The sequence below is a fragment of the Pteronotus mesoamericanus genome, unplaced genomic scaffold (genome assembly GCF_021234165.1).
Source record: "Pteronotus mesoamericanus isolate MK-2021 breed Mesoamerican mustached bat unplaced genomic scaffold, CSHL_Meso_final contig_116, whole genome shotgun sequence".
Classification (NCBI taxonomy): Eukaryota; Metazoa; Chordata; class Mammalia; order Chiroptera; family Mormoopidae; genus Pteronotus; species Pteronotus mesoamericanus.
This window is the reverse complement of record NW_026555027.1, coordinates 30,448,091-30,473,976: the sequence shown is the minus strand read 5'-3', so window position 1 is coordinate 30,473,976 and position 25,886 is coordinate 30,448,091. Positions and strand designations below refer to the sequence as shown.

The following is a 25,886-nucleotide window of genomic DNA, read 5'->3' as shown; positions in this document are numbered from 1 at the left end:
ATGGTAAAAATCGTTTGATTGCGCTACTTTATGTGATCACTTTGCTAGGTGTTTTTCATTTAGAATGTATATACAACAGCTCTGCAAGGTAGCTATTGTCTTCATTTTACAGGTACAAATACTTAAGATTCAGTGAGGTATATGATTTGCCCTTTTATGCATTATTAGCAGTGCCATTTATTTTACCTGCATTGACATTGACTTAGCTTGGGTACAAGGAGCAAATGTTCAAATGGAATTTTTAGTCATTTTTATCCAGAAAACCAGTTAAATTTGATTCAACCAACATTTTTCAAGAACTTAACCAGCATTAAGCAATGTCCTTCACACTTCTGCAAAGAGTGAAGGGCAGGGCTGCAGGGAGAATTGAAAGAGGGTGATAGAAAACACTGTGTATAAGGCAGAAGAAGACATGGTTCCCTCTCTCAAGGAATTCATAATCATAGTATTCAACCAATTGTAACACAATTGACTGGTAGGTGTTTGGACACAGTGATGCTCAAAACTTAATGTGCATTTGAGTTATCTGTTCATTTGCAGATCCTGATTCAGTGAGTCTGAATGGGACCTGACATTTTGTATTTTTAGAAAGTTTGCAGGTGACGGTGATGCTGCTGATTTATGGATCGTACATTAAAGAGCAAAGCTCTAGTATCAATGTAAGCAAGGATTTATAAGATCACACCGAAGATATGTTAATTTTGCTATGGGTAGTTGAGGAAGAAAACCTTGTTTCATAGAGATTAAACGATTTGCCCTTTAAAGCTATTTTTTATAATGCCATTGGATATATATTAGAACTGGATAGCATTTGATCTGGGCCTTAAATGATAAATAGAATTATAGTAGGAACACTCACCTTTCCAAGTAGAAAGGAAAACTTTGGCATGGCTTGGAAATAATGTATTTATGTATGTTATTAATGGGAAACACCTTTTTAAGACAAGTTTGTTTCCCCGCCGCCCCTAGTTTAAACACTATCCAGCGAGGGGTAGTTTCCAAATATGAGACATTCTGGTAATGCTTGCTACTGTAAAGGATCCCTAAATCTCAGTGTCTTAAAACAATAAAAGGTTTATTTTCTACTTACCTAAGAGTTCAACAGGGATGTATGGCCTTAAGACAATTTCCCTCTTAAGAAATGATTTGGTGACTTTTACTTTACAATTCATCATTTTTGATATATTACTTCTAAGGTCACCATACATCTTTTTATGCCAAGCTTGCTGAACAGTACAAAGGGTAGAGAAGGCAGTCCGTTTCTTACCACCCTGCCCTGGGAAGGGAAGCTCATCACTGTTTCTGCCATGTAGTGATCTATCACAGAGCTTCATCCAATTCAAGGGGAGGACCTACGTAGGTGTAGAGACACATGTAGCAACTAGCTGTCAGTTCTTTTCTGGAGTGAACGTGGGAGATTGGGTCTGGAGAACAGGAAACTGCAAATTATTAACATGTGTGATATATGTTTCAAATATCAAAGGACTTTTCAATATTGTAAAATAGCATGTTATAGTACTGTGGTTTCTAGTCTTACTGATTCTATTAAATTATTCCTCTCAGTTAAGAGATAGGTGGTTTGTTTGTACTATAATTTCACTCTTAAAGAATATTTTTTGCCATGTTGCTCAAAAGATAATTTTTTCAAAGTTTATATTGCCCCCCAACCCTCAAATATGTAGATGACAGAGATGAGCAAAAGGAGAATCTGTCTTCCTTCAATTTGCTGGTGCTTGCTCAGATGTGAAAATAAACAAGCAAAGTAAATTAAAAACAAAATTTAAAAAATATATCTTAGTTTCTAGAAATTATAGGTAAGGTGCATTTTCCGTGTTAACATAACTCAGTAGGGAGAAGGATTAGTCTGGAAGAAGGAAAACCTTGCTTTTAGTCAAGCCCTCTTGTTTTGTATCCATTGGCTTTGACCTAAGCTTATTGAGTTTGGGTTTCCTTGTCTAGGTAATTGAGGATTGAAATGTCTGTTCCCTCTCCTGGAATGATTATTTTAAGAATAAGAAAAATAAAGTAAACACGGACACTTTTAAAACCGAGGAAGGTAATAATTAAATACATGATTTTGAGGGGAAAAACTTATCTAACCTGAATTAACTTAAGACATACAGATAATAGCATTCCATTTTGTCAGTTACCCATGATGTTTATCATATTTTTAGTAATAAACTTAATGTAAGAGTAAAATAATTTTTTGGCCATTTCATAGTCTTTTAAAATGCTCCCTTGAAATGTTATAAAAATTATTGTAACATTGAGAGCAAGATTTATTTTAGGACAGGAATAATTTTTGTGTTTAAATAAATATACATACTTGAAGGATAAATCTATCATAATTATATATAAAATAAGTATCATCGTTTTTTATTTTGATATATTCGATAAAGTGAAAACTATATATTTTAACTACTTTTGAAATCAACAGACTTTTATTTTAGGAAATTTAAAGTCGGGGTTAAATTGGACTAGTCTGTTTAAAAAATACAAACAATACAGGTATTTCTGGAAGGATAAACCATTATATTGGCTTGAAATTTTTTCTTTTCTCTCATCTTTTCATTTTTTCTTGTTAAATCAACTGTATTTATCTCCAATTTATAAGCAATAAATTACATCCATCATTTATTTCTATGTGCTCATTATTTTAAAATTGTGGTAAAAAACAAGTAACATAAATGTTCCCATCTTAATCGTTTTTAAGTGTACAATTTAGCAGTGTTAAGTACTGGTGGTAAATAAGCCATAGAGATCTAATGTACAGTATAATGAATATGCACAATAAGAATGCACTGTAATTATGAATTTCTTTTTTCAAAAAGGCTGCATAAGTCTACATGGGCTTTTGAATGATCATTGGGGGATTTGGAGCAGATACCACAGATTTGAATATGCACAGCAATATATGTGCATAGGTCACATTAGTCATTTATTTTTAAAGATTTTATTTATTTATTTTAGAGAGAGAGGAAGGGAGGGAGAGAGGGAGAGAAACATCAATCTGTGGTTGCCTCTCACGTGCCCGCTACTGGGGACCTGGCCTGCAACCCAGGCACGTGCCCTGACTGGGAATCGAACAGGCAACCTTTTGGTTTAGAGGCCAGCACTCAGTCCACTGAGCCACACTAGCCAGGGCTCAGTCATTTTTTATATGTAATTTATTGATTCAGTGTGAAATAACACTAGTTAGTTTGATGTTCACTGGTTTGATTTCAGAACCAGATTGAATCTTAATATATTTAAAAAAGACCATACTGGAAAGTTTCCATGTAATCTTGGCTATTTAAATAGGTAACTAGATGAAAATTGAAAAATATGAATATTTTCACGGGAGAGTATAAAATGATTATTTCTGACCCCTGCTGGAGTTTTCCTCTGGCTTGAGGACATTTGCTTGGAAGTAGGGCCCATCGCTTTTGTTCCTAATGCCGGGTTCTCACAGGGCCTCTGAAGGGCCTGCAGATTCCCTCAGGACATTGTCTTCTTCAAGCTCAGAGGGCATTCAGAGTCCTGCAGTGCCCTTGGACAGACCAGGGTAGCTCTGGTGAGAGGCCTCTCAGAGAATAGGGCCTTGCCGAGATTTGTCTATTTCTTTTCAGGCACTTAGAAGAAGGCCCGTGTAAAGGTTTTTTGAATTATTTTTCTCAATCATTTATTTTAATTCTGGAGTCCTTCCGCTCCATTCCCCCTCCCCAACTTTTTTTCCACCATGTGTTATTTTCCCAGCATGGTGGTAGCCATAGCAAGATTTAAGAAGACATGCCATTTTATTCTGTGAGCTCATGTGCTATCATAGAATAACTAGACACCAAAAGATGATATAAAATCAATATCGTAGAGGTTGGGAGAGACCCACTCAGGGGAAGAAGAGTTTACAGAGAATGGGCACCTCACATGACTGGGAAAGGAGGACAGGGAAAGGTTCCTACACATGTGAGTAACTTGGGACAAAGCCAGAAGAAGGAGAAGTCTGGCCGGCACGAAGGGCCTTCCTGATAGCTGAAACTCAGCCAGGACAAGGCATGAGGGGAAACTTGGCGTGCACTAGGGAACTACAGGTGGACACACCTCCTGATCTGTACTTTGAGATAGTTAATACTTTCTAAAGATGTTTTATCACCAAGGACTACTTATTACTGCTTATTCAGGCTCCTACTAGATTAGCTATATTTAGTTCTTTAGCTGTGGTATGCATAAAATAACATATCTATTTGTTTGGGGTTGACTATGAGTCAGAAGTACACACTCCTGGGGTTGCTTCCCAGCTCTGCCACCCACTCATTATGTGTCCAAGGACACATTAGTTAAACAGTTAGAGCTTTTGTTTCTTTATCCCTGGAACAGAGATAAGAATAGATATACTTTACAGTTGACTTTAGGATTAAATAACATGTTTTTAAGACACTTATAATAGTATGAATCCAAACTAGCCCCTCAAAAGATTGGCAACTTTTATTATTATATTGGTTAATGTAAATGTCAATTTATATTTTTAAATATTAAATAAAACATTGAATTTAGTAGTCATAGAATAATGAAAATATGATTTGATGAATGTAAGTTAGTTAGGCTTATATATTAGGCTTTTTAGTCATATTTTGTTCCTTTTTTAACAGGCAAAATCTCAAATATTATCCAATGTATTGGATGTTGCCCATCAGTTTATAAAGGAAGTTAATCATGATGAACCCAAAAGAGAGAATCGCTCTACACAAGAGATTAGTAAAACTCAGCATAAACCTAAACCTCCTCTTCTGCAGGGGAGCAGCTCTGAGGTAAGCTGAAGAAAACAGTAGACATTTTCTGTTGTGTATGATCATGGAGATTGTCATGCATATATTTAACTAGAGCTGCAGAGTTTTGCATATTATTTTATCATATTGTTTAATATAAATTTGTTTTTTTATTAATCAAAAACCTCTTGACTATAAAAATCCCTTTAAGAGATTGCTTTGATTCTACTGCACACTGATTTTTTGACGAATGATCTTTTGCCCATGTGGCTTTCTGGGCATTTCCATCATGTCAGGAAATAAATGAGTATTTGAGGAACATAAAAGTAGATAACACAATGCAATATAATGATTTTATATTAATCAGAACTGCAGAGCAGCTTAAAATACAAAATCTTGCCAAATGTTTTGGTGACAGTAAATCTCCCAGTTATTTAAAATCGAATTTATACCAAATGTTGGTAGTTATTGAGATTGATCACTGATCTCACAATGTGCTAGATAAGTTTTCATCAGCTCATGTCCATATTTTTACAATAGTGTTGTATTGATTTTTTAGCAAAAAACAAACTTCCTTAGATTTTGATCTATGTAATAATCCTCATTCTTTTAGATGCCACTCACCTTTTCATTGCAGTTCAGAAATAGTGTATAACTTGGCTGAAGTCACACAGCTTGTTGCTTGGTGACAGAGTGAGGCTTGAACTTCATCAGTCTGTTGAGTTCCAAGCCCATGCCAATAGAACAAAGAAGAAAACATGCTCTATTTTAGTGCGATCTCTGTTTAGCAGAGGAACTATGCTTGAATTTCCCAGGAAAGTCAGCACATTTGAGTGAATTTAATGTTCTAATAGACCTACCATGGGTGTTTGTGAGGAATCACTGAACAAGTTAAAACCTCATAATAATAATAATAATAATAATAATAAATTGAATATTGACAATGTGCCAGACACTGTCCTAAATATTTTACATGTAATATCCATTTTTGTTCTTTCTTAAAAATTTTTATTCCAGGTGAGAAAATAGTGGCAAAAACAGTTTTTATAAAGCACTCAAGGAATTATTGATAGTGGAACTTATATTTGAATCCAGATCTTCTGATTTCAAATTATTTGCTTTTAACCACTACTCAAAGACTGTGGTTTTAAGAATTTTCCTTCATGCCTGCCATTTTATCTAATTTATCCTATCAGTAATGATACTGATAAATCAACAACTAACATTTATTAAACATCCGATGCTAGGCATTGTGCTTAATTATTTCCCTGCCTTATCTTATTCAGTGATCACAATAACCATTGCATTATTTTTACTTCATTTAATAGGTAGAGATAGTGCTGGTTAAGTAATTAGCCCTACGGAAAAGCTATAGAGCTTATTTCTTTTAATCCCTACAATAAATGCTGCCCCTTGTCAATGTAGGTAACTACGCTATAGACTCTCCACCTCTTAAGAACCTTTAATTCAGTGGTTTCATCTAGGAGTATATGTTTAGTCAACTAGAGAAACATCACAGAAACACACATAACTGAATTCAGTACCTCTGTGGGTGAAGTACAGGTGTGTGGTTTTAGCAACTGCTCAGTGATTTCAGCGAGTATTCCTGGTTGGGAGTCTCTGCTATTGACCCTCAGGTGCACACCCGTCTGCAGAGTATGCACTGAAGAGATGCCCCTTCACTTGTATGCTTGCTACTTATCTGTCATGAAGGGCAGTGGTTCTTCCACTTTAAAACATCAGAAACAGAGTGTATGCATTCCTGGTCTGCCACTTAAATTTTGATTTTTTTTTTTTCGCATCTGGGCTCCAGCCCAGGAATCTGATTTTTAATTAGCTTACCAAGCAATTCCAAAGCCTAGAACAGTCAAAATGGAGGTAATGCCTAATATCTATCTTAGCGCTTTGCCTGTGGAGTCAGGCCACTGGATATCCTTCGAAAAAGGTGCAGTTCATGAAAAAGCTTTCATTTTAGAGACTGAAATCTGGGTTTGAAATACTGACCTTGATCCTCTTATAGCTTTATAACATCAAGCTATTTACTTAGCCTTTTTGATCCTCTGTTTCCTCTTCCGGAAACTGGGGATCCACTGAGTTTTCAATGCATCTTCATTAGTGCAGTATAGGTACATATACACACACACTCATATATTGCTTACTGGATACTTGTAATTACTTTCCAACATCCTTCTAAAACTCAGTATTTTCAAACTAAGTTCCTTATTTCTCTTCCATAACCTATAGATGTCAGTGTTGGTGTCAGCCTACCTTCTAGCTTCCCAGGCTGGCAAGAACAGTTATTTTCTATAGTCGTTTTCTCTCCCGCCTCTGCACATCCATGCGGTCTACCATCTAAAAACTCTTCTTAATGTTTGGTCATTTCTATTCTTGTTGTTATTCCCAATACTGAAATTAGCTTTTACTTAAAGTATAAAAGGTTTATAGAGTGTAAATTTCATTTCATTCTTTCCCCTTCTAAAAATCAATAATATTTCCAATTTTGTATGTATTTATTGAAACCAATATTACTGTGTTTTTCATATTGCTCTGCAAACATGCTTTTTACACTTAACAAAATATTTTTATATCCTTAAAAGTACATTCTAAAACTTTCTCCTTCTGTATAGTGGCTATAAAATACTTCATTTTTTTTTTACTTTTAAAAATTTGATTTCCACTGATGTACATTTACACTGTCTTTGCCAATACAAACTATAGTATAAAGAATAATTTGGAACACTGTTCTTTTTCATATATATTATATTTACATAACAAATTCCTGAAATTCCTAAGTGAAGGGGGTAGTGCATTTGTAATATTGATATTGCCAAATGGCTGTAACATTTCCATTGGTTTCTTTGCATCCATACTCATTATTCCCCAATTTCTCTCTTTCCCACAAAATTGTGTGGTACTCTTCAGTGGCTTTGTGCTTCCAGTAATTTGAAGCCTAATTTACTGTGTATGGCAGGCAGGATCCTTCATTCTCTGCCTCCTGTTTGTCTTTCCATCCTTTGTATTTTTTCATATCCCACTTTTCACTAGTACAATATAAACTACTTGCAGTTTCATGCCTTTGTGCTGTTTGACTCTGTGTCTTAATCTATGTATCATTCCCTCTCTCTGGTATCCTGCCTCTGCCACTTTTTGCCCATAGAATTCGTTTTTATCTGAGTTAAATATCTGCTCCTCGCACCTGTTTCTGTTGTGGACTTATTAACCTGTGTTTCTGTGGCCAACAGCTAGCATAGTGTTTGGCAGGTTCCCAGATCCTTTTGGTTTATATTAAAATTTTTTATACACTTATTTAACGATCTTCTCTCAGTTGTACTCTAACAATCTGCCTGTTTATTTTGCAATTAAGGACTGAACAGAAAAGATTCTACTCTTGTATCTGGAAGATACATAATGGACATTTAGCAATTTGATATTAGAATAGGTAATCCACATTTGATAATTCCATATTGGTGTGGAATTTATTTTTCTTCAATTTCCCAATTTGGATATTTTCTGTGTTTCAGTGGATAACAACCAAATTCTACCTTTATTTTCTTCAGTGTGTTCACAGCAAATCTATATTTTGTACTGAATTCACCCTTTCTCCCATCATTATGCAAAGAAGCATGCACTGTTTCATGTGCATTTATTTATTCATTCATTCAGCTAACATTATGAGCAACACTTGGTGCCGGACACAGCTTTCGGAACTGAGGGGGAAAAAATTCCCTGATTTTTGTCCATTCTTATGGAGAGAGGGAGACAATAATCAAATAAACATGGAGAAATTCATGCAGATGTTATTTTGAGAAAAATAAAACACATAAAGGATTAGAAAGCGGGGGGCCTGTATTTTTAAGGTCATCCATCAACAGGGTCATCCCCTATTCTCAGAGTAGGTAATATTTCAGCAGAGACTGAACGAAATGAGTGGAATGGCTCTGTGGCGATGTAGAGAAGGTTCATTCATTCCAGGCATTGCACAGCTTGTGCAAGGTCCTCTAGCAGGAAGGTGCAGTGCGGGTTCCCAGAACTGAAGGAATTTGTTTGGCTGGAGCAGGGTGAGTGCAGGGGAGAACTGAAGGAAGTGAAATAGAAGGCAGGGAGCACAAGGTTGTGCAGGCCAGTGTAATTCCTGGTAGGATTTGGGGGCTTCAGAGAGAGTCATTGGAAGGTTTTGAGCAGGGGCCTGACATGATCAGACTCTCTTGTTATAAAACCGCTCTTTCTGGTCTGGAGAGGTTGCAGGAGCAGGAACTTGGAGAAATAGGAGGGTCACATACAGGGCTATTGTTGCTTTCCAGGGAGAATGCTTGTGTGTAACATAATGATGAATCCTCAGTTCCGTAGGCCCCAGCTTTAATAGCTTCTGAAGGATCATTTGTAATTGCTGATACACAGTTTTAAAGAAACGAGTAAAGCATATAAAGAAGCACAACTTCCAAACATTCTATTCTGAGTTTAAAAAATGTGTGACTTACAATGCCTCATAGTTAATGCTACCTGCATTTTAAGATACAGAAGATTTTGAAAAGCATACTTAGATACATTTCAATTGGTTTAGATGGAAGTTTCAACAACACAAAAAGGAGAAGGTACAAACCCAAGAGATAGGCTCACGTGTAAAGGGTCATTTGATGAAGAAGCTTCTGCCCAGTCCTTTCAGGAAGTTTTAAATGAATGGAGAACCGGACACCATTCTGACAATGAGAAACAGAGCTCACCTGCAGCAAAACCAGGTATAACTGTTTTTTATAAAATGAATGTTGTAAAATAAAGCTGAACTTACTTATCTCCATTCTCTGCGAATATAAAGGCGATGTTCAAAACTATTAATGTTGGGATAGCAGTTTGCATGACCATCGGTTAGTGGTTTAATATTTATGGAACCCCTGAATTGGGAATTGGGGGTTTATGCTTGTTTTCTATGTAAATTCAGGCTCTCAAATGAATAGAGAATTGGTTCCTTTTCAGCTCCCATTCTCCTAGCAGAAAGTTTTTATCAGGGCAACTATTTCTTTATTAGGCTGTAATTACAATACATAAAACAGGAGGATCTGTGAGATAGGGAAAGAAAAATTTTGTATAAGTATCTTGAAAAATGTGTTTCAAATACTGCCATGAACTTCAGGGGAGAATTGATTTGTCTTCTGTTTTTCTTTGTTTTTGAAGAAATGCTTCCTGTAATCAGTTTTTCCTTGATGATTTTCACACCCACTTCCTAGATGCTGAAGAACTGGATGGCTGAAGTGTACAGTATCTTTGCTTTGAGTTTCTCAATATCTCTTGAGGAAAATCATATTTGTAAAAGTATTTGATTTATTAATTTCATTACTCAGAAACTTGTAAGGACTTCCAGTTGCTTTTAATTTAAAAATAAAATGTTAGATAATAAATTTCAATAATGTATCTTGGTTGATGGGATCCAAGACAGCATCCAATTTTACTATTTTTATTTTATTCTTTTTCAGCGAAAGACTCTCCAATTATTCCTTCTTTATAACACAGTTTAATCTCTAACATCAAGGTATCACATACCATCTTCCCATTAGAACTGGATTTTTACTAAATAATTTTCTCTCCTTCAAATATTTTTTCTTATATTTTTATGATACATTAATTTTATTAATACTTCTAAAATTTTATTTGTATACTCTATTATGTGCCTCAATATAATGTTCATTGACTATGTTTGTATGTATTTTTTATTTTAACTTTCATATTTTGATGTGCTTTTTACTTTTCTGCTTTGAAAGGGACTACGTCTTTCATGGAAATATCTTTTTGATTGTCCACTTTGAGAGACATAGTATTTAAAGTAATGGACAGATTTGATAAGTCAGATTAAGTTAAGGAAGTCCAAAAATCATTTAAATGTTTTAAAAAATTATATTTCAATTACAGTTTACATTCAGTATTATTTAGTATTAGTTTCAGGTGTATAGCATAGAAAATCATATAGTTTACAAAGTGTTCCCCCCGATATTTCCAGTACCCACCTGGCACCATACATAGTTATTGCAATATTATTGACTGTATTCACTGTGTTGTATTTTATATTTCCATGACTATTTTGTAACTACCAATTTGTACTTCTTAATCCTTTCACCTTTTCCACCCAGTACTCTAACCCCACTCCCCTCTGGCAACTATCAGTCTGTCCTCTCTGTCTATGAGTCTTTTTCAGTTTTGTGAAATCATATGGTATTTGTCTTTCTCTGATTCATTTATTTCACTTGTTATAATACCCTATAGATCCATCTATGCAAGTGGTAAGATTTCATTCTTTTTTATTACCAAGTAATATTTCATTGTACATGTGTATACCACAACTTTTTTTTAACCAATAAGCTATTGGTGAGCACTTGGGTTGGTTTCATATCTTGGCTATTGTAAATTACACTGCAATGAACATAAGGGTGAACATATACTCAGAAGTAGAATCACTAAAGTCATTAGGCAGTTCCATTTTTAATTTTTGAGAACCCTCCACACTGTTTTCACTGTGGCTGCACCAATTTGTATTCTCACCAGCAGTGCATGAGGGTTTTCTTTTCTCCACATTCTTACCACAGTTTGTTGTTTGTGGATTTACTGATGATAGCCATTTTGATAGGTTTAAAATGATATCTCTTTGTGGCAAAACCATTGAAAAATATTGTCTCAGTAGAAATGACTAAATTATAAAATCAATATCATGGTTATTTTAAATGATTTGATTATAACAAAGAAAGTTACCAAAAAAAAATAACCTAATTTTACAATCCGATTGTAACCAGTGTTAACATGTTGGTAAATATTTTTCAACAGACACATGAATCACGTGAGTTACATACACACATCAGCATAAGTGAGGTAACAGTGAATATGCTATTTGTTAACTTTTTACTTAGATTCTGTTGTGGATGACTTTTTATGTAAATACATATATTGAATACGTCATTATTTGTAGCTGTTGCATAGTATTCTGTATGCCATGATTTACTTCATCAGACTTTCATTGGTAGATATTTTGTTTCTAATTCTCACTATTATAACAGAAGTTATCATGACCATCTTAACTATTTGTGTACTTGTATAATTACCTTAAAATAAATTTCTAAATGTAGAAGTGTTGGGTAAGTGTTGATTTACTGTATGAAATTTTGATGAATATTATCAATTTGTCTTCTAAAAAAATGACTGTTAGTTTTATGCTTACTACCAGTGTGAGAGGACTATTTCCCCATATTTTCTAGTTTTTTAACTTTAGCTAATTGGATGGACATTAAATGTTAACCATTTTAGCTGGCTTTTTATGTCTACTTGTGAAATAATATTGTCTAATTTTATTTTTTTTTGTAAATATATTTTGTTCTTTTTATTTGCCAATATTTAGATACAAGTAATATTTTAAATATTAGGGTTATAAAATATTTCTCTCTTATACTCATTCTTTCAACAAATAATGAGTACATATTATGTACTATGTGGAGAAGTCATGAGCAAAAACCCTCACAATCTATTCTGGAATTTATAGTTAAGTGGAGGTGATAAAATCAATAAAATGGTCTTCATAAGCTGGAGAAGCACAAAGCCTACACGAAGTGAAAATTACCATGCACTGAAGAAGTTGCAGTATCTTGTCAATTTTTAGCACATAAGTCTGTGAAGCAAGAGGAAGAAGGGATTTTTAAGAGCGTTAGATTAAGGAAAATAAAATACAAGAATAGTTCAAGTTGGATTTATCAATGTAGATGTACTCATACAAGATATGGGTTTTAATGTGTTGGCTCAAGCACTTTAGCAATGACATTAACAATCTGCTAGGTTGGTTAATGTTAGCTTGGACTTGATATGGCAGTTAATGACAGAGAGATGCTGCAAGTGCCCTGATATTTTGTTGAGAAAGGACTTTGACGGCGCTGAGATATAGGTGGGAGTGTTGGAATCGATAGCATGCAATGTACTCAGTCATCTTTAACGATACCCTCTGTGAGGGCCCAGAGAACCCCCTCATCACCAAGGCATTAAGCACTGGACTCTTGTAAAGAGGTTTGTTGTGGCTGAAGAGGACTGTGGAGGAAGTGCTTTAATGGAGTTGAGCTGCCTGATTTCAAAGGAATCGTGGCAACCTGGACTAGTAGAGGCCAGGTGCTGGCACGTACTCATCAAAGTTGTAGTGGAGAATTACCAAAGTAAGTGTCAGGGAAGAGTTGTAAATAGATTTCTTCATTCAATTTATAGAGGTCTGTGATGGTAATTGGCGCACCTGAGAATAAAGCAACTGTAGGTCTCCTGTTTTACCTCTATAAGTAGCAAATTTATATCTAATAGCAGAGACCCAAGTTGAGCCACCATATTGGAGATTCAGAGTTTTTATCAAGTTCCCAGACCTAAGGCAACCCACACATTTGTATTCTCTTAATTTGAGATAGGAGGAGGTTCCTTTTACAGGATCTTGTATTGTGGCCATAAGGGTATACTATGTACCCTTCAAACCTTCACTACAGAACTTAGGGGTATTTATCAGGGTAAGCATGCAATGAGGAAAGGCAATACACCTTCGGAAGGATTATTAGATTCTGGCTCTGAACTTATACTTATCCCTAAAGACCTTAAGTACCACCATAGTCTACCAATAATCAGTCTTAGGGACTTATGAAAGTGAAGTGATCGATGGAGTCTTGTCTGGATCCTGTTTCACAGTGGTTGCAATGGCACTGTGAGATGATTATGTTGTTATTTACCAGTCCTGAATATGTATTGGGAATGGACATAGTAACAGGCAGAATCCCTTATTGGTAGTTTGACCTGTGGCATAAAAGTTGTTATGGTATTATACCAGAAGAAGACCTTAGAACTCTTTCCCTCCCCTATCCACTTCCCTTGACAGGCTTAGCCCAGACCTACATTAGCTCTCCTGAAGGGCCTTGATGATCTTGGTATTGCACAAATGATAATGCTTGCACGTGAGACTGATGGCATGGTGCTAAGGGGATTTGGTGAACAGGGAGCATCTGGAATAGGGTGACTGTATTTCACCCTATCATGGATGGGGCTGTAATTTCTCCACATGGGAAAATCTACATATTTTAGATATGGATTTGCTCTGCCTGCCAACAGAAGCCTTATTTATCACCATGGTATGACATACATTATCTCAAACCAAAACACTCAATTTATTATGAAATAAATAGAGCAATCAGCTCCTACCCATGGAATTTACTGATCTTGCCATGTGCAATGTTTCCAGAAGCAGCTTTCTTCATAGTGTTGTGGGATGCCCTGTTGAAGGTCCAGTGTGGGTCCCAGCTCAGAAACAACTGTCTTACAAAGTTGGCATGTTTTTTCCGTGGGGTGCTGTATATGACATGAAACTCCCGTCATGCTTTCATTAAACAGGTGGCTGTGATTACTCACTGGCATTTTGGGTCTCAGCACCAATAGTCAGGAAGGGATGCTGTACAACTATGTTGGTTGAGCCTAAGACCCAAAGAACCATTGGGTTGTTATTACACAATGAAGAAAAGATAGACTTCATATGGAAACTATTCAATAGCACATATACTAATCTTTCTGTATTCAGTGATAGTGTTCATTGAGAAAAATGCAGCAACCCAGTGAAGAGTGGGCTTGTATGGTTTTGGATCCTTTGAGCGTGAAGATTTGAGTCAATCCTCCAGGTAAAAGGTGTTGGCAGAGAGTAAGGCGAACATGGAATGAGTGATGAGAGAAGGAGGCTGTGCTAATCAAATCAACTCGGGCTTCGAAACTAGCTACAAAATTGTGACAATAGCAGCTATGTTTTATGTTGAATAATTGTTTTTTCCTCCTCTTTCTTTTTTGCAACCTTATATGATGTGTACTACTGGTATCTAACATTATAATTTAGGTTTCACTTGGGAGTATCACTAAATTGAAAATAGAACTCTCCACATGATACAAAGTGCCTATAGAATTTTGTGTTTTTCCTGTGCTTCAGAAATGCATTTTTTCTTCTTTTCTTGAGAGAGAGAGAAATTGTTTACATGTGAAATACGTAGACCCTGTCTTTCCAGATCCATTCTCTTCTATTTCTGTCTTACTCTGCGACCTGAGAGGTTAAACTCTAGATACTATATCACCTGGGCTTCTTTATTCTTTGGTTTCTAGTTGGTTTGGCCAACCTGAAACACTAACAGGACACTGAAGGGTAAGAAGAAAGAGGCAGAGGCATTTACTCTCCCTTTCTCCTTGTCAATATGTGGAGATTTTGCAAGTGACTGCATTCTCTACCCATGTTATTAGCATCACTCAGAAAAACTCTCTTCCACAGCCATTACTTTCAATGACTTCCTACAACAGTTCTTTTAGTTAGTCCCCGAGGGTTGGTAACAGCTTTCCCCTCCTTTTAGTCTTTCATTTGACATCCTTCAAATTACCCCTTTAAGTTTTCTTTTTTCTTGTTAGGACTCTGAGATAGAGATGATCAGAAAAAGGATTTCTAAGAAATCAAGATTTGGGTTGAAGTCTAGTGAGTACGTTGGAGAATGGGGACAGACAGTAGCATGTGCAAAAACTCTATGATGGGAAGGAGCATGTAGTGTTAATAGAGCTGAAGGTAGGTGGGTATGGTTGGACCTTAGACAGTAAAATACAATATTCTAGCACAACAGTCTAGAGAGGAATTATATTTACTGGCCTGGAAAGACAAACCTGCAGAGAAGATATAAAGTGGCATAGAGATAGGTAGAAAATTTGTAAAGGCATTATCATGTGGAGGAGAGTGTTTTAAAATAAAGAAGTGAGGTCAACAGTGTGGTTTCTGTGGAGAAATCATTAAGATGAGGACTTTCGTTGACATAATATGTGATTTTTATTTGCTCCAGAGTATTATACATGTGACTATCTGTGAGTATTATGTGTACGTATTTGTATTTTCCTTTTCTAAAGATATTAAGTAGATACAAAAGAACCTTTATAAGATTTATAAAGGTTCTTATAGCTGATAAAGAAAAACAAAACAGTAAGCATCCGTTCTCTCACCTCTTCTCTTCCCTCTAAGTGACTATCTCTGGCCTGACTTTTATAGTTTTTCACTCCATTGATTTTCTTGCAGTTTATTGCCTATGTATATCTCTAAATAATATAATATTAAATTTGCTTGTATTTGAATATTTTATAAGTGGAAGGCTAGTATATGTATTTTTTGCAACTTGTTTATTTTACTGAATACTATTTACTGGTATTTACTCATAAAGATGTGCATATTTGTATTTCTTTCATTTTCACTGCTTAAATGGTCTTCTGCTATATGAATATAGCACTATTTACCTGTTTAAATGTAGGTGGTTGTTTGGGTTGATTCTCATTTGTGCCATTAAGAATGGTGCTATTGTGAATACCCTACTGTGTAGTACCGGTCACCTGGAGCACATGCGCACACATTTCAAGGATGTCTTTTTCTGGGAGTGTAGCTGGGTCATCGGGGTCAGGTGTGCCTGTCTTCAACTATAATAGATAAAACCAAATTATTTGCCTAAGTGTTTGTATCAGTTTACACTCTCATCTGCAGTGTATAAAATGTTTGGTTGCTTCCCATTATCACTGACACTTAGTCAGATTTTAAAAGTTTTGTTGGTCTGATAGAGATAAAATGGTATGTCTAATTTGTGTACCTCATTATAATTGACATCAGATATTTTTCTCATATGTTTCTTGGCCATTTAGCTTAGTAATGTACTTTGAATTTCCAAGTTTTGTAGTTATTTCTTTCCCAGAAATAACCGTCAGTTTTAAACATCTCTGAGTAGTGGTTTTAATTTGGTAGTACTTCAGAAACATCTTAAGCATCTGGAAGTAAATTGCCATGCAGCTATAAATTCATGAAGATGGTTGTTTTCTCCAGGTGCCTTTCTGAGTTATTTATTTTCTGTTTCCCATAATGTGTAAATATTGTCAGTGGCTATAATACATACCTTTGTGTTTTTGTGTGTTTATAGAATATATAATGACTCTATTTGTATTTATTTTTAGCATTTAAAAGAATTAGTTGCTTTTAAAAACCATGTGAATCGGACACTTTCATTTCAAGGGTTACTGAAATGAAGTTTTGAAGGAAGCTGTCTATACTGTCATTTAATAAATCATCAATATTTAATACTTTTGCATTATGTAAGCCTAGAACTATTGATTATAAATAAATATCAGGTCATATTTGGTAAGTTCTGTATCTTGAGAGAAGTTATGATAATTTATAGACTAGGTTTCATTAAGTATGCATGTTTATTGTTACAGACTCATTGGAAGAGTGTGAAGTACAAACCAATTTGAAAATTTGGAGAGAACCACTTAATATTGAATTTAAAGAAGACAGTATATCCTATATGGAAAAATTATGGCTTAAAAAACACAGAAGGTATTTTCTGAATTTTTGCATTATTGATAAGAAATATACAAGCTATTTATGTTTTTCACTTGTGTGACATTCTTTTTTATAGCAATTTTATGTGTGCTTCATGTTTGTATAAATAATTTTAACATAATATTAAATCCCCATAAAGCTTCTAGTGTTCTCTAATAAGAATTTTAGTTCTATTTATGTGTGTGATGCATCATTAGTTTAGGGTTTTCCTTGAGAAATGTAAATGTAAATGTGGGGAAAAGGCATACAACAGTATAAAATTTATGAATAATAGCAAAATCATGTGATAAATGAAACTCTACTTTGAGAAGGTAGTGCTCTCAGACATTTTACATTCACACAAACTTCTGAGGCTATATTTTTCAGAGTCTACTTTTGAGTTTAATTAGACCTTTAATTTTATAATTTTATTAATAGTACTCAAATATATTTTACTCAAAGACTATTATCATTAGATTCACCATTTCATAAATTATTTAAAATTTAACATTAAATATTAATAAACAACATTTATTTTTCACAGTTCTGAGGCAGGGAAGTCCAAGATAAAGGTGCCAGCAGATTCAGTGTCTGGAGACTTCCTGGTCCATAGATGCCCGTCTTCTCGTTGTGTGCTCACACGCAGATGGGACTAGGGGACTTCCTCGGGTCTCTTTTATAAGGATACTAATCCGGTTCATGAAGGCTTTGCTCTCATGACCTAATCTTGTCCCAAAGGCCTCGTCTCTCACTACTATCACCTTGGAGGTTAGGATTTCAACATATAAATTTTGGGGGAGCACAGACCTTCAGAACAGTTTTCTGCTCCTGGTCCCCCCAAGGTCATATCCTACTTTCATGAAAAATATGTCCATTCTATTTCAATAGCCCTAAAATTCTTAACTGTTTACAGCACCAAAAGTCTATAGTCCACCTTCTTATCTAAATATCATCTAAATCAGATATTGGTAAGACTCAATAAATGATTCATTCTGAGGCAAATTGTTTTCTAACTGTGAACCTGTGAAATCAAACATGATATGGGCTTCCAAAATAACAGTGGTAAGACAAGCATAGGATAGATATTCCCATTCTAAAAATGAGAAACAGGAAAGAAGAAACAAGCCTTGAGCTAATCTGCAATCCAAGAGGACAAATTCTGTTGTGTCTGAAGTCTTGAGAATTATCCCCTTTAGTTGATGTTCTGCCCTCTAGACCCACTGTGATGGAGGTCCTACCTTCTAGACACACAAGAGTAGGGGTTCAGCCTTCTGGAAACTCTGAGGCAGAAGTCCTTCCCCTGTAACTTTGTGGACAGAGATTGGGCCCTCAAGTTTCTGGGTGGCTCTGACCTCATGGCTTTGGGTGGCCTCATTCCTATGGTGTCTCTGAGCTGGGTCACATGCCCATGACTCTCCAGTGTTGGAATCTGGTGCCTCTCCTAGTCTAGGGTCACATGGTCAGCCTTGTCCTTATAGTTTCTCTGGGCCATGCTCTCTGCAGCAGCCTTGGCCTCTCTTGTTCTGCGATGGGAGGGATAATGCTGATGGTTTCTGAATTGCCTTTGGCATCATTGTATTCTGTTATATTCTATCTACTGCATTGGACAATAGGTCCTGGCTTCTGTTTAGTTGGCTGACTAATCTCCCTGTCAGATGACCCTTTGGCCCTATTGTTCTCTCCTGAATAGGCTCTTTCATTCTTTTCAATAGGGGTAGGCTAAGAGTGTTCCAAATTTTTAAGTTTTTCTTCTCTTTTGATAAAAATTCTGACTTTAAGTAATTTCTCTTTTGCGTTTTGCTATGAGCAGACATGAGAAACCAGGACTCTTCTTCAACACTGCTTAGAAATTGCCTCAGCCATATATGTAATTTCTTTCTTTCTTTCTTTTTTTGTTGTTAACTCTCACTTTATTATAAGATGGTGGAATTAATTACAAATTAAAATTATAGCTTGGTAGTCTTTAGTCAGGTACCAAATTTTATTAAAAGCAAACTGCTTATTTGAAAGTGATCATGGAACAGTAAGAAGGACAAGAAACATCTTTGGCTGATAGATTGTTTTAATTCTGTCACTAGATGAAACTCATATTTTTCATTTTGAGGTGGGGTAAACTGTCCTCCAGTACATGGCAATGGAGAAAGCTTTTGCAGCCTGGCTTCCATTCAGTCAAGTGTTTCTTGCTGTCTCAATGTGGATAGATTTATTTACAGAACTGCTGTGCTTCAGCCTTCATTGCAAGCAGTTTTAGATCTGCAATGCACTTGACAATTGTCTGCTTTTTCTGCTGTGCAGAGATGCTCTGCACCACATGTTTCTCCAACCATTTTATCACGTACTCTCGTTCCTTCCAATGCATAATTTTCTGCACAGAGATATGATAGTCCAGGTTATTCTTTACCTCCTTGTATGCTCTATGCAGCCATTCCCAGTAAGTAACTTCCAAGGCCATCACAATGTTATTCTCTGGACATCAAACAGGTAATAGCACTTTTGAACCAGTGCCTGCTGGGACTTCTCCCGATCAATTACATCCCGAATGTTTTTGATGGAAGCCTGTTTCCCTTCATGTAGTTGGGCAATTTTTTTACATATTGATTTTATCAGAAAAATCCCCAATAGAGGGAGCATAGTTTTTAATTACATAGTCAAGCAACCTTATTGTTGATACAGCAGAGATGGCCTCTCAACTCACCACATATATTTGATAAGAAAATATATTATAAGCCTAGTTCTGAGCATATAGGGTCCTGTTACCCAGGTTATAAGATAAAGGAACTGGAAGAATTCCTCAGGGATCAGCCCATGGTGAACTTTTCCTCCATATTCAAGAAGAGGTGGTACAGGGGCAAGACTCGGTTGCTAAGTGTGGAAGATCCTTGTTGCCTGCAATACCTCTGGACTGAGGATGACTGTGTTCTTGAGAGAGGGAGCCATGATAGCTGCAGCAGAAAGTACCACTCGAGACAGCATGGTCAGCGAGGGTCTGCTTGGCAGTCTTGGTGTCCCAGTGACCTGGGTGATAGGGTCTGTCAGGGGAAGGAGCAAGATGGTTGCTCCCATATATGTAATTTCAACACTTGCAGATTCTACCTTTCATAAAACCCTAGGGCAGAAAACACACTTCAGCCAAGTTCTTTGCCAGGTTATTAACATAGATTGCCTTTCCTCCATTGTCTAATAACATGTTTCTTATTTCCATTTGATACCTCAAAATGGCAGTTACCGTCCATATTTCTACTGACATTCTGTTCAAGGTTACTTAAGTATTCTCTAAGAAGACTAAGACATTTTCCTACAGTTCTTTTCTTTCTGAGCCCTCACCAGAATTGTCTTTAAAGGTCCATTTAGAGTAATGTAGCTTTTTTCTACCATCAGCTTCAAAACTTTCCCACTCATTACTCAGTTGCAAAATTGCTTCATCATTTTTAAGTATTTGTTACAGCAGCACCCTGCTTCTGATACCAATTTCTGTCTTTGTCCATTGAGATGTTATAACAGAATACTGCAGACTGGGTGGCATATAAACAACGAGCATCTATTTCTCAGAGTTATGAAGGTTGGGAAGTCCCAGATCATGATTCAGTCTGGTGACAGCCTGCTTTCTGGCTCATAGGTGGCTGTCTCTTCACTTTCCTCACATGGTAGGCTCTGCCTTGAAGACCGAATCACCCCAAAGGCCCTGCCTCATAATACCATCATATTCGGTGTTAGGATTTCAACCTCTGAATCTTGACTGGACACAAATATTCACATCATAGTAATTGATAAATATTTTAGAGGAGATACTTTGAGATGATGCAAAATCTTGCTTTTCCTTACATTTTCACCTACTAATTCTAGCATTTGTCATCAGACTTTGCCTACAGCACCTGCTACTCTCTGCTTTATTGGTACTCTTCAATTTCCTTCATTTTTTCTACATTTATTATTGGAATTCTTCAAGGAAGAATATCCATTTATTCACTCAATTGGTTACTTATGTGGACTCATGGATATTTAGTTTTTGATTAGAATCTTATACTGTTCTTTATTTTGTGACTCAAATAGTTTCTGCTTTGACTATTGAGAATCTTTCAGACTGATGCCTCTTTTCTTTCAACATAGTCTTTGTTTGTTGGTTAGTTTGCTTTGAACATTTCTTCATTTTTGTGGCTGCTTCAAGATGTATTTATCTGTCCTATCCCAGGAATCATTTCTCCAAGGAATCATGATTCCTTTTATTGGAGAATGGTATTCAGAAACCAATATTTGGCCTCTAGCTGAGCTCATTGCTAATTCAGATCTCACAGATCCTAGGCCTTCTCAGAGAACATCTAGGGGGAAAATATATATATATATTTATATATATAAAATATAAATATATATAAAATATATAAATTTATATAAAATATAAATATATATATATGGAATTAGAAGTATACACTCATACCTCTAATTCCAAACCAGAATCATGTGGCTCATTTACATTATTTCTTTGCTTATTTGTAGTTTCTTTCACCTACATTGTGAGAATTCTGGCTCTCATTATCTATGAAACATTTATTAATTTATCAACTTCAGTATATGTACAAAGTGGTTTCAGAATTGCTAAGATCACTGTGAGAAACAAATCCACCAACTGGAGTACATTGTTTGTGGATAGTGCTTTTTATTGTTAACCTACAATGTCCAGTCACGACATTGTTTTCCAAAGTTCTTTCCCATCTTCCTTGGAATGATTTTACCATTCATTGATTACTTTTTAAAATTTGATTAGCATAAACTTATGTGTAGTTCCAATGCCTAGAATCACGGGTTTATCATAGTACCAAACAGCACAATTCCATCACCCCAACATTTACTCTTGCTTTCCCTTTATAGTCATCTTTTCTTCCCCAGACTATGGCAACCATTGATTTGTTTCCATCCTTATACATTTGCCTTTTTCTGACTGTCATGTAAATTAAATCATGCAATATGTAGCCTTTGTGTCCTTCATTTAGCAAAATGCATTTAAGATTCATCCATATACTTGAGTGAATCAAAATCCATTCCTTTTTATTGTGGAGTATTATTTAATCTTTGGGATATAGAGTTCATCTATGCAAATGTTGAAAAGTATTATGCTGTGCCTTGACTGTTGTGGCTCAGTGGGTTGGGTGTTGTACTGCAAACATAAAGGGAGTCAGTTCAATTCCCGCTCAGAACACATGCCTGGGTCATAGGCCAGGTCCCAGCAGGGGCGTGCGAGAGGCAACCAGTTGATTTTTCCTCCCTTCTTTCCCCTCTCTCTAAAAATAAATACAATCTCTTTTAAAAAAGAAAAGAAAAATATCTACTGTTTTCTAAGGATATTTTTTGTAATTATGGCTAATTCTGTTTTAAGTATCTGCATATAAGGTTTTGTTTGAATATAGGTTTTTAATTTCCAAGGTAAACATATGAGATTAGATTGGCTAAGTTGCATGGTAAGTGTATGTTTGTCTTTCTGAGAAACAGCCAAACTGTGTTCCATTGGACTGCATAATGTTGCATTCCTTCCTGCAGTGTAGGAGTGTTCTAGTTGCTCTCCTTGTATGTACTCGGTAGTGTGTACCTGTCAATTGCCTCCTTTTAGTTCAAGAATTATTGCATAAAAGTAACATCAAGTTCTCTTATCTTCTATGTTGGCTGCTTTTTGATGCCTTTCATACTGAGTTTGTTATACAATGGAAGAAGTACGATTTTATTATTAAATGACCATCATCATTTGTGTTTGGACACATACAAAAAGCCTTAACTGTGGGCACATGAAGTCCTGAGCTATGTTGAATACTAAATATTGGAAAATTTTTCTTGTTAGAAAATAATGGTTAGTGAATACATTCACTAGAGTCTTATTTACAGTTATTTTTTTTAACAATTATCTTTTTATTAAATTAGTGCTTTATGTCTTAATTACAGATGCTAGTGTAGGGCAATCCATTGGCAATTTACAAGTTTTTGATTGTAAATTGATTATATCAATTCTGATGCTGTGCTTCTGAAAAACTTCCTATGTTGATAATAATGATCATGGTTAAGACTTTATCTTTGCCTATAATTGTCATGGTTTGTTATAAGTTTATGAATATATGTTCCATTGCATTTTGTTTTTATATTTCTTTTCTGACTTGGATAATTTGTATTTTATATGTAACCAATATATAAGTGTTGACAGATCTTACTAGCTATCTTAATATTGCCAGTAGATCTTTTATATTCTAGGAAAGTTTCATAAAAAGAAACATATGATTTTGTTTTAGAATATTTTAAGAATGAATATTAGCAATTAGATGGTTTTCCCACTCAAATTACCACACTCTTTTTAGTACATTTAATTATCAATTCTAGCTGATTATCAGAAGTACTCAGGGCACTACTGATTTCTCTACCTAACCCTGGACGAATCTAAAAATCAGTGTTTTAAAGGATGGATATGAGAGTGCATTTAAAAAAGATCTTCCATGGTGATTCTGAGGCAAACAACCTAACAAATCACAGAATATGTTTATAACCACTCATCACATGTTTCCTCAAATGAATCAATCAATGTTCAATTTGAATTTTTAGGTAATCCTATTTTAAAACATATTTTATCTTTTATTTATATGACGTGATCTTTTAACAAAGCATGGGTGCCAGGGGTCCAATATCCAGAATAGATTTAGTTTATTGACTAACTGGCTATTTGTTTATGGGTAAATCACTTAAATTTTCTTGGCCCACGTTTTCTCATCTGGAAAATATTGAATTTATAATAAACAATCTATAGGGGTTCTTAGCTCCTATGCTTTACTACCTAGACTCTATCGGTCTTTGATTCAGGGCTTTACTCATAAAATTAGATGTTTTCACTTCATGTAGAAGTATTTGGATAATAATACATTTGTATGTATCTAAGATTGAGTTTTAATACAGTATATCCATATCAAATTGAAAAGAGATTTTTGGTGGCCAGGTGCCACTTCATCTTTGATTTTGTAGTCTTTAATATTTCCATCACTTAATTAAATTATGGGTGTAAAAAGACATGCTCATCAAATTTGTTAAGGCACAAAGCTGAATAACATAAATATTTTAGAGTGTTCCGATATATACATAACCTGTATTGGGAAAATGCACATAGCTGTAGATTGCCAGGAAACTCTCAACTTTTTAGTGCCTTTGCAAATTAAGACAAAGGCAATATAGAGTAATGGTTATGAACATGGGCTTGGGGACTTGGATGCCTTGGGTTCAAATTCTTCAGTATTTATTATCTGAATGAATTTGAGCAAATTGGTTTATTGTTTTGTGCCTTGATGTCTTCATCTGTAAAATTAAAATAACACTAGTGCCTATTTAATCCACCTACCAAGATTAAACACTCCAAATTAGTTAGAACAGAGCCTGATACATGTTCAGTTATGTTACCTGTCAATATTATGAAGAAGGTCCTGTCCTTTATATGGGGACTGCATTAGATTGTATGGTCTACAAGGGCTGTAGCTACTTTTATTCTTGGTTAAACAGTAACCAGGTTCCCATAATTTGGGAATAACCTCTGGAGCTGGATGCATACTCTTAGCCTCTGAGAACCCCTGTGCTTCAATCCCTTTAAAAGGAGATGGGTCACATCAAACCTCTATTAATTGGGTGACAGATGCCATAGTCAGAACACTTCATATTCATATCATGTAACCCTATTTTATGACCCTCCTCGCCTGATGGAAACTTAGAAAAATATCTTCAGGTTCCCTTAGACTTATCAACATAATGCCAAAGCTGTAAGACACAACATGCATTCATAAATTAGCTTTTTAAATAGTGGGATATGTTTAATGGGCCTCATGTACCTTTTGCAAGAACAGTGACTTCTATCATAACTTAACTTTTCATCCTAAACAAAAAACAGTGGGATATGCAATTAAAAAGTGCTGTGTGTTGTTAATTAGATTTACAAAATTATTTTAGGAGATTAAGATTCTCTTAGGCAATCATACTTTTCTTCTGTGAATTAGAGGTACAACTATGATTTCCTTATTAATTTTGGAGACTCACTCCTTGTGAGATAAATCAAGATTTTTGTCTGGGAAGTTTTAGATAATGTATTTTAGTCTTTAATTGCTTCTTTCTTGTTTTGTAGAATTCCACTGGAGCAATTTCAAAACATGCTACCATATACGTTCATACCTCAATGTACAACCACTACTGAGACACAGCATTCTCAGACCGAAAGCGATGAAGATAGTGATGGTTAGTTAGTCTTGATTAGATATTTTCAAATTTATTATCTCAAATTATATACACTAAGCATTAATCAGCCTCTGCTTTTGTTTTTCTTTACTCTATCCTTCTCAAGTAGACTATGTACCCTTTATCTGCTGATCAAAATACTTATCTCCCATTTTCGAGATTTGCTTTGCCTAATTTAAGTAGTTTCATTTAAAAATTGAATGTTAAGAAAATGTGTATTTTACTTGAACAAGGAAAATTGGCAGCATTTATATATTTGTGTGGTTGCACAAAAGAACATACTTTTTTATTTTTGGCTATGTTATTTGAAGGTCAGAAATAATCAGGTAAGGTATATTCTTTGATGATATAATTTTTTAATCTTATTTCCTAGTTGAGGATATCAAAGTACAGTTTCCAGTACTTTTTCTGCCAGTAGAAGAATTAAGCACAGAGAGACCCGAAACATCAGTCAAAATAGTTGAACTGGAAGATGTAAGTGCATAATGACTACTCATGTTACTTAACAAACAGGAAATTCATAACATACAGTTACAACTACATTT

General features: G+C 35.2%; 1 protein-coding gene across 1 annotated transcript in view; it reads left to right on the top strand.

The window, feature by feature from the left end:
• ZBBX (zinc finger B-box domain containing) overlaps window positions 1-25,886 on the top strand; it is a 100,436-nt gene that overhangs the window by 42,504 nt on the left and 32,046 nt on the right. Inside the window, 5 exon segments of the mRNA XM_054576928.1 lie at window positions 4,626-4,784; window positions 9,304-9,478; window positions 16,998-17,118; window positions 25,232-25,341; window positions 25,715-25,815. Coding sequence (XP_054432903.1) covers window positions 4,626-4,784; window positions 9,304-9,478; window positions 16,998-17,118; window positions 25,232-25,341; window positions 25,715-25,815 — 666 coding nt within the window.